At 42.7% G+C, this 13,099-nt stretch overlaps 1 protein-coding gene across 6 annotated transcripts in view; it reads left to right on the forward strand.

The window, feature by feature from the left end:
- Window positions 1–13,099, forward strand: part of ARFGEF1 (ARF guanine nucleotide exchange factor 1) — a 104,538-nt gene that overhangs the window by 87,557 nt on the left and 3,882 nt on the right. For 3 of the 6 annotated variants that reach the window (XM_074146186.1, XM_074146188.1, XM_074146187.1), the window contains exons 31-37: window positions 94–229; window positions 320–458; window positions 5,124–5,193; window positions 8,027–8,156; window positions 9,025–9,164; window positions 9,538–9,706; window positions 11,885–12,023. In XM_074146186.1, the coding sequence (XP_074002287.1) occupies window positions 94–229; window positions 320–458; window positions 5,124–5,193; window positions 8,027–8,156; window positions 9,025–9,164; window positions 9,538–9,706; window positions 11,885–12,023 (923 nt within the window). The remainder of the gene's footprint in view (window positions 1–93; window positions 230–319; window positions 459–5,123; window positions 5,194–8,026; window positions 8,157–9,024; window positions 9,165–9,537; window positions 9,707–11,884; window positions 12,024–13,099) is intronic. The other 3 variants (XM_074146190.1, XM_074146189.1, XM_074146191.1) reach the window with 3 other exon arrangements.

A 13,099-nucleotide genomic window follows, 5' to 3' on the forward strand; every position in this document is an offset into this window, starting at 1 on the left:
CAAATTGAGGGATGTGTAGGGATGCAGGGATATGTGTATCCTGAAAGTTTCACCTTAAACCAAATTGTAACTTATTTTTTATTCCTATCCTAGAAAGCGGAATGGATGACAACTACTTGCAACCACGCACTTTATGCAATCTGTGATGTATTCACGCAGTATTTAGAAGTACTTAGTGATGTTCTGTTGGACGATATATTTGCACAGCTGTACTGGTGCGTGCAGCAAGGTAGGACCAAACCAACTTCTGTTAAACGACGTTTTAACGGTTCACTGTGTTGAGTGTGAATAAACAAATGCGCTGTTTTGTCTTTTCCAGACAACGAGCAACTGGCACGGTCTGGTACAAACTGTTTGGAGAATGTTGTCATCCTGAATGGTGAAAAGTTTACCCTGGAAATCTGGGATAAAACTTGCACTTGTATGCTGGATATTTTCAAAACTACAATCCCTCATGCGTAAGACGACTGTTAATATTTATCATTTGTAAAATAGTTTAGCTATATGACTTACTGATTTCAAACTGTTAGATGTCTAATAGGTGGGGTGAACAGAAAGCTGTTACGTGGGGACTAAATAGAAGCAGACTTTCTTGGAGCGTGATGATAGATTAGGTGCTAGGTATGCTAGATATACTACTTTTGTGTTGTAGATGATAAACTGTTAAAGACTAGAAATACCATATGGGAGATAAGCAAAAAAAAAACCAACCCAAAACTGTACTTTGATGGAATTTTAAAATGTTGGATTTTTTGAGAAGTCCTATCTGATTTTTTTTGGTCATTTTCTTTTTGTAACAGAAGAATGCTATTGATAGGCAGACTTTGCAATTTGTAATTACATGGGAAGCTTTTTCCGCAAAATGCTGAAATAGTGCAACAGTCTTAACAGACTCTGTGGTTGATGGTGAACTTCCATCATATGTTTCTGTGAATCCTAATCTCTTTATGAAGATTATCTCGCATATTTGGTAACTGTCTTTCCCTTCCTGTTATAACTCTGAAGTTTCTTGGGACAAAGCTGTACTATTCCGAGTAATATGTTATACATATCCATCATAGAGCAGAATAGCAGGAAATCACATCTGAAAATCACATTATACCAAAGATGAGGGTTTTTCTCCCCCTGCCTTAACAACACTGAGGTGAAACGCTACTTGTTTTCAAATGTGGTAGTCTTAATGTTGAACTGCTGTATTATTACTTTTCCTATGTTTATCAACTAGTTCATGGCATTCGCTTCTGGGTGTCACCTGGTTTAGGCCTGAAGAAAACTGGAGGAAAAGGGAACCTTCTGCACATCAGTGGTTCCTTAATTTTAGGGTTATGTATCAGGTAGCACTGTAAGAGAGCTTCATTCATGCTTAAAAGATAAGTTAATCCATCTGTTTCTGCCTCACCTACTTAACTACTTCAACTACTGAATTAATTGCATCCAAAGAATAATACTAAAATAAAGCTGAGACGTCTAGGAGCTAGCAAGATAATTTTTAGCATTTTGGCAACTAGTAAAAATAAAATTTGGAACCGGATCTCTGGACGTAAAAGTCCAATTGAATTATCCCTAATTTACTGTGTCCTGAAAGATTCTGAAGTGAATACTCGCTAGCAGAACGTTGCTTTGGTTTCCACGTATGATCAAAACTCAGGTTTCTGGGTATTCTTACAGTTGAGTATTAGAAACCCTTCTAGAAGCAGCGCTTTGGAAATCATAATATTTAGACACGTTCTCTTGTTGCCTTTAGCTATATCTGATTAGAAGTATGTGTGTTATTCCCTTTGATGTTTATGGCACTTCTGCTTTTCAAATAGGTTATTTTTTCTTGGAGGGTGTCTGACTTCTTCCATAGATTTCCATTCTTTACTTCCCATCTCCTTTTTTTCATCTTTCTGTGCCTTTGAGAACTTCATTTTATTATTCTTTCTTCCATTTCTGGGAAGTTCCCAACTTCTGCAAGGGTAAAGCAAATCTCACTTGGATTTTATACGTGAGTAATCCCTTGAGCGTATGTAATCAGTCCCCTTCCCCATGGTGGCACTACGCCTGCTCTTTTCCAAACACTTCTTGGGTGACACGGAACTGCTCAAAACAGCCTCTTCACTTTGACCGTGTTTGATTAAAGCTGAAACTTTTTAGATGGGTAAGAAAAAGTTATAACAATATGCAGGCATTCGTTTGTATTTTTAAAGGAGACGTTTTACTCATTTTCTTTCCTTCTCTTTCTGAGCTCTAGGAGGATTCTTCTTTCTCCTTCTTTACAGCTGCTTCTTTTGAGTGGCAGTTCATGTTTGTATTTCTTAGTCCCTCTATTAGCTGTATTTTTGTGGTAGAGCTTTTCGGGCCCTCCCAGTCTTAATTTTTTGGGTTTGACAACGCAGTTTTAATACCGACCTTGTTGTGGAGGCTGCCCCAGTACTTAGAGAAGGCGGCAAATGTTCCTTTTACCTTTGTTTTCCCAAGTCTGGAAGTAACACAATAGTTAACATTGAAATGAAGACAGAGACAAATCACGCAGTGGTATATATGAAAGTTTTATGGGCGAGGGCTTTATTGCTAATTGTCTTGAAATAGTCAGATGCTATGAATCTCTGGATGTAAAGTATCTCTGGCAGAGGTTTTTATTCATCAGTTGAGGTAGGATTACATCTGTTCTTTTTTTTAGTATTCATATAAAACATCTTCCAGGTATTGTGTAACTAACTTCTTCGGTTTAAGAGTGGCAGCGATGGCTGCAGGAGTTCTTAGTCGCAGTACCAACCTCTGCTGGTTCTTGGCAAGTTATCTTTGTGCAAAGAGAGATGATTAGACTATTTCCTTGCTTGGAAAGCTTGGTACTAGACTATTTACTCAGCTACCAGTTTCAGCAGGCATCACTTACTAGAAAAGCCCAAACTGGCCTCTTGCCAAGCAGCCGCCGAATCATGGAGGTGTTGATACCTCAAGACGCTGACACAGAGTGACGGAGTGGCTGAGGCTGGAAGGAGCTTTGGACGTTGTCTGGTCCAACCACCCTGCTCAGACATGGCCACCCAGAGCAGTTTCCCCCGGTCCGTGTCCTGGCTTTTGAATCTCTCTGAGGATGGAGACTCCATAGCCTTCCTCGACAACCTGTGCCAGTGCTTGGTCACCCTCACAGTGAAAAAGTGTCTCGTGATGTTCAGAGGGAACCTCCTGTGTTTTCCCAGGAAAGAGCCTGGCTCTGTCCTCTTTGCACCCTCCTTTCAGATATTCTATACATTTATGAGGTCCCCCTGAGCCTTCTCTTCTCCAGGCTGGACAGTCCCAGCTCTCTCAGCCTTTCCTCAGAGGAGAGATCCTCCAGTCTCCCTTAATCATCATTGTGACTTTTTGCTGGACTCTCTCCAATAGGTCCATGTCTCTCTCGTACTGGGGAGCCCAGGACTGGACACACCAGTTACTGGCTTCTAGTTAGACTTTATGCCCCAATCACCACCCTCTTGGCTCGGCTCTGCAGCCAGTTTTCAGTGCTCCTCACTGTTTGTTTATCCAGCCCATACTTCGTTAGCTCATTTTAATAGTTTCTTTGATTCTTCTTTTTATTTACTTTCTATTCTGTTTATAATTTCTTTTAATTTGAAATTTTCTGAAGCTTCATGAGAGCAAGTCTTGCCTCGCTGGTGCTGAGAACGCCAGGGTGAATGTCCTCTTGTCCTCAGGAAATTAAAGAGTTAGAATTGGTTCCTTGCACAAATGACACTGATCTGGCCTCTACTGGCTCAAAATGGCTTATTATTCCAATACCTCCTTTGCCAGATGGAAGTTTAAGACTTCGTAGCCCAAAACAAATTACACTGTATCTAACAACATCTAATCCAGAATAATCTACAATTTGTGTCCTGGTAGCTTTTAAGAATCAGTTCAATTCTCTGCTCCGCTTTACTTGTTGTCTCAATACATGCCACAAGATTTTATCTTATCTCTGATTTGTCTTTTTATTTATATGGTCTTTAGTTGTGTGAAGATCAATGATATGTTAATTTAGGATCCTTAACACAATGGGAAAGATCACACTTGGGATATGGAGGCTAAATAGTTTGAGATCTTAACAATGACAAATAACCTTAATCTTACTTTGTAGCAGTAGGTTTGATAGAACAAGAGATGATGGGACCTCTGAGGTTATTTAATCCAATTTCCCTCAATTCTTGGCAGGCACAGAGAGCCTCAGTAAGTTTACAATTAATGTAGAAATTTTTGTAGTGCTTAAGGCAAAGATATTCAAGACAGCAACATGCTACAGGAAAACAGCAGGGAAGAGATCAGAAGTTTTGTCAGTGACTTTGTACCTCATAACAGCAGTGAATCCCAAGTGGAAATAGAACCACGATGCTGGAATACATCCCAAACACTGAATGGAGAACGTCTCCAGACGTTCATGCTGGGGAGGGACTCTTTATCAGGGAGTGGAGCCATAGGACGAGGGGGAACGGTTTTAAACTGAAAGAGGGGAGATTTAGATGAGATCTTAAGAAGAAATTCTTTGCTGTGAGGGTGGTGAGACACTGGCACAGGTTGCCCAGAGAAGCTGTGGCTGCCCCATCCCTGGAGGGGTTCAAGGCCAGGCTGGATGGGGCTTTGAGCAACCTGGTCTGGTGGGAGGTGTCCCTGCCCATGGCAGGGGGGTTGGAACTGGATGATCTTTAAGGTCCCTTCCAACCCAAACCATTGTATGATTCTGTGATTTGTCCTGGGGTAGATTCATTCCTTATTCCATGTAAAACTTCAGACCGTGTGAGAGAACAAGGCCCATTAATGGTCCTAGAGCACTGCCTGGAGCCAAATCCAGTATTCCTGAGAAAAATTAATCCACCTGCACATAATCCACTTGCCCATCCAAGGCAGTTGGCAGAAACATTGAAGTTCAAAAATCACAATACTTAAATTTTTCAGTATGCATGAAAGAACAAACTGTATACTTAAAACTGAAAGCAGTTTATTAATTTATGCAAGTAGCTATATCTGACTCTTTTTATGTTTAGCTTTCATCAATTTAAATTAAAACAAACTAAACCCCCACCGTACTGAAGTGGGCTTTTTAGAATATCCGTCCTGATTTGTATTTCAGACTTTAATAAATTTGGTATTGGTGTTTTGTTTTCAAGGCTGCTGACTTGGCGACCGGTCAGTGGGGAGTTTGGCTCCGCGTCTCCCTCTGATGCCAAAGAAAAACTGGTAAGCGATACCTTAAAAGCTTGCAAGGGTTTGGTACGAATGTGTTGTGATGTAGATTAAGTAAAAAGTATACGTAGTTTAAACCCATTTTTCAATTTTGATGCACTTGAAGAAGTTTTATTTTCCAGGTAAAGTGCTATTTAATGCTTAAAAATGGCAAGGAATTAATTGAGAAAAAGAAGCATGAGTGTGTTTGCTGCGAAGTTGGCTTCTAGAAGTTGGCTGTAGGTCGTTACCTGTGTGTGTTTTAGGTCACGGCCTGTGTCTGGGAGGTCCCTGGAATGCTGTACTTAGGGGTTGAGTTGTTTTCTGGTCTGGGGCGTGGGTTTTGTTCCATTTTACTCAATATTCTCTTTGATATATTGGCCTGATGAGACAGCGCTGGAGGTGGGAAGATCACCAGTTAGATTGACTTTTTCTTTTTTCCTTGAAAATTTTCTCTGGTAATAAGAACTTAAACATCAGTGTTTATAGTGTTTATTTTAGAAAATATGTATAACCATCACATTTCTTAGCGCTGATTGGATAAAGTGATGGAAAATTTGGATTTGCCTACAAGTGGCAGCCCTGTAGCTACTTCCCTACTGATGGGAATTAGTTTAGCTTTTCGGACATTCTCCTAAGATTGCTGCGTGAAGTTCTTTATAGATTCATGAAGTACTTGATAAAAGTTTTTCAAGGATATGGTCCCAAATGAGTTTTACTGAGAGAGACTGACTTCCTCCATTTATATGGAGCGTTAACGTAATTTACTGACAGCAGAGTGTAAAGGTTTGGGATGGCCAGTTTTCGTTGTACAGGTACTTTACATCCACGTGACTGAATGTGCTTGCTTATATCTTGACTCAGTTGCAGTGATTTGATGTATAAAAGGTTTGATCTAAACGTCGGCTACGGTTTTGATCCATTTATGTCAAATATAATAGCGTGCAAAAATGGCAAATATACTAAATGTCTTAGTCATGAATCAATTGAAAGGTCTTTTCTCTTTGAAATAGTTTAACATGAAAGTTCTCAAAAATCTTTTTTGTCTTCAGCGTAAAAAGACGCTTTACAACTTCAAAATTAACAGAACTTGTATAATAAATAGTGTTAAAGGAGATACATTTTGGGTCCTTTCTTTCGGTAGGATAGAATTTTTGCAGGCTTTAGATATTTCCATCCAGTTTTTCTTCAAATACAATGAAGCGTTCCACTCTCTATAGCTATATCTATTAAAAGTATATTTATACTTAACAGGGGTGAAAACCTCGGTTATTTACTGGTGTGAGAAGTTGGTATGTTCTTCATAGGAACTGTTTGTGTAGATTTAAACCTTGCTAATGACACAGTTTGGGGAATTAATGTGTAGTCTCCAGTAGCACTTACGGAACAAATGCCAATAGAAACGCTGGGTTATTGAAAGGGACAGTAATCGCTATATATATGTAACTGCTTTGCAGTTAATTATAACAAAATTTGTTGTTAATTACACTTCCCTCTTTAAATTAATGCTTTCTGAAATGAAACCAATGGGTATTACCATTGATTTTAAGACTTTACATTCAATTGCATAAGGAAGAGCGTGACCTGCAGGTTGAGGGAGGTCATCCTTCCCCTCTACTCTGCCCTGGTGAGGCCCCATCTGGAGAACTGTGTCCAGTTGAAGAAGGACAGGGAACTGCTGGAGAGGGGACAGCAGAGGCTACAAAGATGATGAGGGGCCTGGAGCATCTCTCTTACGAGGAAAGGCTGAGGGACTTGGGTCTTTTTAGTCTGGTGAAGAGAAGGCTGAGGGGGGATCTGATCAACGCCTGTAAATACTTAAAGGGTGGGTGTCAAAAGGATGGGGCCAGTCTTTTTTCAGTGGTGCCCAGGAATAGGACATTGAACATGGGGAGTTCCACCTAAACATGAGGAGGCATTTCCTTCCTGTGAGGGTGGCAGAGCCCTGGAAGAGGCTGCCCAGAGAGGTGGTGGAGTCTCTGTCCTGTCTCTGGAGACATTCCAAACCTGCCTGGACATGTTCCTGTGGGACCTGCTCTGGGTGGACTTGCTCTGGCAGGGGGTTGGACTGGATGATCTCCAGAGGTCCCTTCTAACCCCAGATCATTCCTTGATTCTGTGAACTGAGGGAGAAGGAAGATGTTTATTAAAAAATAGAACAAAACAAAACCCCAGCAATTCATCTTCCAAAGGCTCACAAGAGAACACAATACAACATGGAGAATCAGAACATATTGCAGAAGTCTGGCAAAAGGGTTTTAAATTAGAGCATTTTCTTTCTTGATGCGTATATATTCTCCTCCGTCATTTTACTGCGGTAAATTCCTGTAGCACCTACAGACACATGAGTTAGGAGCTTGTAGTTCAGAACATTCAAGGGAGTAAAAGTAAGTAAAGATGAAAGTTTGACGACAACTCGTATTGTTTGGACTGGCCATTTAAGAGCTGCGTGTTCACATTTCAGCTGTTAGAAAAGGAATACAAGTTCTCAAGAAGATTAGAGGTTTTTATTGCAGATCAAGGTATATACTGCATTTCCCAGTATCGGAACCTTGCAGCAAACCTCATAAACTTTTCAGTTCTTTCTTAGTAGGTCATCTTTTAGTGCATCTTTCTTGAACTCTAATAGCAAATAGAATCATAGAATTGTCTAGGTTGGAAGGGACCTCTAAGATCATCTGGCCCAACCATCCAAATATGACTAAAGTGAGTGAAAAAGTGCAGTGTCCAAACAGCAAATGTCTTAAGCTATATGAGCTATTTGAAGGCACCATTGACAATTAGCTCACAGAAGTTTTCTGTAAGTTCATTATTTATTTAATTTTTTTTTTTTTGGCTTTCCTTTCAGGATACAATCTCACAGAAGTCAGTAGATATTCACGACTCTATTCAGCCTAGATCTTCAGATGGACGTCCATATCAGCCCAGCGCAGGGTCCACAGTAGGTGAAGAAATGAGTAAAACCAGGCCCACAGCAAGTGCGTGTTTTCTAGTCATTTGGCATTTTCTATCTGTTAAGAGTCGTATTTAGGAGATGTTTGATTTATTTAGTTCCAACCCCAGCTATAACTTTAGAAACATGATGTGAAGACAATTATATTGGTTGAATTGTTGTCTTCATGTGGTATGACAGGATTCTGTTGGACTCTCGGGGGTCCACATTTTTGACCTGTGCTTTAAAAATCTAGAGCTGCTGACTCGCAGGCTTTGTACCCAAAGCAGAACATTAAAAATAGTACTCCCTTTATAGTGCTATGTAAAGGAGTAATTTAATTTTCTTTAAGAGCAAGGTTCTTTCTGTGCAGAATGCAACAGAAGGAATAGCTGGGGGAAAAAAAAGTGTATTTAGACTGATTTGAAGAAAGTATCAAACCCTTAAGATACTTGGGCAAAGTTATGCATCGGTGCTTAAAAACGCTGACGTCTGGTGGCGTCAGGACTTGCCACAAGTTCAATCAGGCATCGGTGCCATCGGTGCCATCCGAAGCCGCCTCTGCCTGTGGCCGGTCTCAGCCTCTGGTTCTTGCCATTGCGCTGATGCTAAGGACAAGCTCACTAATTCTGGTGGTTTTTAGGTAACACTGAATATTTGCCCAATATGTGGCACCTGACTTTAAAAAAAAAAAAAAAAATAGTTTTTTTTTTTTTAAAACCTGCCAGTTGTTAACAAGGTGATCACTCCTGGTTTTAGAAGAGTAACTCACACGGGTGGATTCCAGGCTTGGTTTATGAATGTGCTTAAAGTTAAGCCGTTACTCAGCTTACCCCCAAAATAGCTCAAAAAAAAGAACAAAAGCATTGCAGTTCCTTAGTTAACAAGCCGTTTTCTTTTTCTTTCCTTTAAAGAATTTCCAGAACAGAAGTTATTTGCTGCTCTTTTGATCAAATGCGTTGTACAACTGGAACTCATTCAGACTATCGACAACATTGTCTTCTTCCCGGCAACCAGCAAAAAGGAGGATGCAGAGAATCTGGCAGCAGCACAAGTGAGTAGAACTGATCGGTAGCTCTCCTTTTAACAGCTTTTCCTTCTCTAGTGGATGAAGTTTCATGAACTCCTTTAACATCCTCTGATTTACAATTTTTAGAAGCGCTCGAGAGCTTCTGGCGCACTGTTGAGGTGTTTGACATCGTGCATTAAGTGGCATTTACTGTGCTGGGACAGCACAGCGTGGAGATTAAAAACATGCAGCGTTCAGTGGGATTTCTGTAACTGGGATGTGGATACAACTTTTAATACAGTTTTAAGTTTAAATACAAATGAAACCGGGGGTAGGATTGAGATATCACAGGAGCTTGCTGAAGAAAATGGAATTTTTACTTAAAATCTCTTTTTTCTTTTTTCTTTTTTTTTAATAGAGGGATGCAGTAGACTTCGACGTCCACGTGGATACACAAGATCAAGGGATGTATCGTTTCCTAACGTCACAGCAGCTTTTCAAACTCCTCGATTGTCTGCTGGAATCTCACAGATTTGCTAAAGCGTTTAATTCAAACAACGAACAAAGAACTGCTCTCTGGAAAGCGGGTGAGTCGGGCGCCTCGGAGAAATATTCTGCAAGAACGTGTTACTGCGTTTTGAATTGTCCCAAAAATAGGTCATAAGTACTTTGATGGTGAATGTAAAATTGCATATCAGGCTGTAACTGAATAACCCTGGAATCCCTAAGGGGAGGAGACCTCATCTGCGCAGCTGCAAATTTCCTAAATTTAGGATTTCCTAAAATTTAAGTTTTTCCTGGGTGAGGGCTGCCGAGCTGATCCCTGGCTGTAGCTGTGAGTCCCGTGATTGGAAGCTGCAGACACAAAACCCCAAAACTTGTTAGGGGGCTTGTTTTCCCTACCGGTGTATCAGTGACATACATGTCATTTTCTGAAACAGGTGGAGCACGGACTGTCTGTAGCATTGTGTCTCATCTGTTCCTTGCACCAAAGGAATTAAAAATATTAATACCAGTATTTTTAATGGTGAATGCATACTGGGAATATGCAGCAAGCTGGTTTGTGCATTGATCATAGAATCATAGAATGGTTTGGGTTGGAAGGGATCTTAAAGATCGAGTTCCAACCCCCCTGCCCTGGGCAGGGACACCTCCCACCAGACCAGGTTGCTCCAAGCCCCATCCAGCCTGGCCTTGAACCCCTCCAGGGATGGGGCAGCCACAGCTTCTCTGGGCAACCTGTTCCAGTGTCTCACCACCCTCACAGGAAAGAACTTTTTCCTGAATATCTAATATAAATCTCCCCTCTTTCAGTGTAAAACTATTTCCCTTTGTCCTATGGCTCTCCTCCCTGATCAAGAGTCCCTCCCCATCTCTCCTGTAGCCCCTTTAGGGTATGGAAGGTCTCCCTGGAGCCTTCTCTTCTCCAGGCTGAATCCTCCCAACTCTCTCAGCCTGTCCTCGTAGGAGAGGTGTTCCAACCCTCTGAGCATCTCTGTGGCCTTCTCTGGACCCGTTCCAACAGGTCCATGTCCTTCCTGTGCTGAGGACTCCAAAGCTGAACGCAGTGCTCCAGGTGGGGTCCCACCAGAGCAGAGTAGAGGGGGAGAATCATCTCACTGGACCTGCTGGCCGCGCTGCTTTTGATGCAGCCCGGGATGCGGGTGGCTTTCTGCTCTTGCTGTCTGCATCCACAGAACCACTTCACCTTGAGTGAGGTAGCATTAATATTTATGGGTATGGTTTTTGCTGGTGTGTGTGGACCTCCACTAGCAAACGGAGTTTAATTATACCGTAACAGCTTTGGAAACAGTAGTATTGTAGACGTTTTTATGAAAAACAAGCAGTAAACCAGTGTACACTGTAGAGAGACCGTTGTGACAAAAGGGTTTGTCGTTCAGGTGCCCTTTTATCGTACACCAGGTTTCACATCTACTGGGAAGCTTCTATAAAAAAGGGTGCCAAACACAATTATGGTGTATCTACACAGGCTAATCTTCAGCAGTACTCCCTTGTAGTAAATGCTGTGAGAAATTAATGACATGAGGTGCTTCTCCTGTCTACGTGTGGAAGATGCTCAGAAGGAGAAGTGGGGGGACCGTAAGGAAAAATGTCCGATGAAACACCAAAAATCTAAATGGATGCCTGGAATTTGCGATCGATACAGACTGGGGGATGAGGTGTTAGAAAGCAGCCCTGAGGAAAGGGACTTGGGGGTGCTGATGGACGAGAAGCTGGACATGAGCAGGCAATGTGCTCTCGCAGCCCAGAAGGCCAATCACATCCTGGGCTGCATCAAGAGATGTGTTGGCAGCAGATCCAGAGAGGTGATTCTGCCACTTTGCTCTGCTCTGGTGAGACCTCACCTTGTTCAGCCTGGAGAAGAGGAGGCTCCGGGGAGACCTCATAGCGGCCTTCCAGTACCTGAGGGGGGCCTACAGGAAGGCTGGGGAGGGTCTGTTTACAAAGGCCTGCAGTGACAGAACAAGGGGTAATGGCTTTAAACTGGAGAAGGGGAGATTTAGGTTGGATATTAGGAACAAGTTCTTTACCATGAGGGTGGTGGAGCACTGGAACAGGTTGCCCAGGGAGGTGGTTGAGGCCCCTTCCCTGGAGACATTAAAGGTGAAGCTCGATGAGGCCCTGGGCAACCTGGTCTAGTTGGGGGTGTCCCTGCTGACTGCGGGGGGGGTCGGACTAGATGGTCTTTGAAGGTCCCTTCCGGCCCAGTTGATTCTATGATTCTATGATTCTAATTTCTCTAGGTTTCAAAGGCAAATCGAAGCCCAACCTTCTGAAGCAGGAGACCAGTAGCCTTGCCTGTGGGCTGCGCATTCTGTTCCGTATGTACATGGACGAGAGTCGCACCAGCGCCTGGGAGGAAGTCCAGCAAAGGCTGCTAAAGTAAGGCCCACGGAGCTAAACCCGATGATGTTATTTGTGATGTAAAAAAGAAGTATTTAATTTTATTTAAAAGGATAGGCCTCCTCTGTTTGCAGTAAACTTCCTCGAGCTGACACAGCGCGGGGGGTAGTCACCATAGTAAGAGTTTTTATGTTGTGTGGGGAGTGCTGTGCCTCCAGCCACTAACCCTGCCCCTGCTTTGTGTTCTCATCACGTGTTTTGAGGGAGAGAAAATGGTTTTGTCACCTTTTTTTTTTTTCTTTTTTTTTTTTTGTGAGCATGTTGGTAGGTGGGGGATTGTTACTGCTCCTTCAAAAAGCAAAGCAACGATCCTCTCCCTCTGCTCTGCCCTGGTGAGGCCCCATCTGCAGCACTGCATCCAGTTCTGGGCTGCCCAGTTCAAGAAGGACAGGGAACTGCTGGAGAGGGGACAGCAGAGGGCTACAAAGACGATGAGGGGACTAGAACATCTCTCTGATGAGGAAAGGCTGAGGGACCTGGGTCGTCTTAGTCTGAAGAAGAGAAGACTGAGGGGGGATCTGAATTTCACTGAATTCACTGAATTTTTAGAGTTGGAAGGGACCATAAGGATCATCTAGTCCAACTCCCCTGCTGAAGCAGGATTGCCCAGAGCATGTCAGAGCATGTCACTCAGGACGGCATCCAGGCGGGGCTTGAAAATCTCCAGAGAAGGGGACTCCACAGCCTCCCTGGGCAGCCTGTTCCAGGGCTCTGGCACCCTCACCCTAAAGAAGTTTTTTCTCATATTTGAGTGGAACCTCCTCTGTTCCAGCTTGTGCCCGTTGCCCCTCGTCCTCTCACTGGCAACCACTGAAAAGAGTCTGGCTCCCTCCTCCTTCAGCCCACCCTTTAGATTCTTGTAAGCATTGATAAGGTCTCCCCTCAGCCTTCTCTTCTCCAGGCTAAAGAGTCCCAGCTCTCTCAGCCTTTCTTCATAAGGGAGATGCTCCAATCCTTGAATCATCCTGATGATGAATCAGTCTGATCAACACCTATAAATACTTAAAGGGTGGGTGTCAGGAGGATGGGGCCAGTCTTTTTTCAGTGGTGCCCAG

Source organism: Numenius arquata, chromosome 4, assembly GCF_964106895.1.
Source record: "Numenius arquata chromosome 4, bNumArq3.hap1.1, whole genome shotgun sequence".
Taxonomy (NCBI): Eukaryota; Metazoa; Chordata; class Aves; order Charadriiformes; family Scolopacidae; genus Numenius; species Numenius arquata.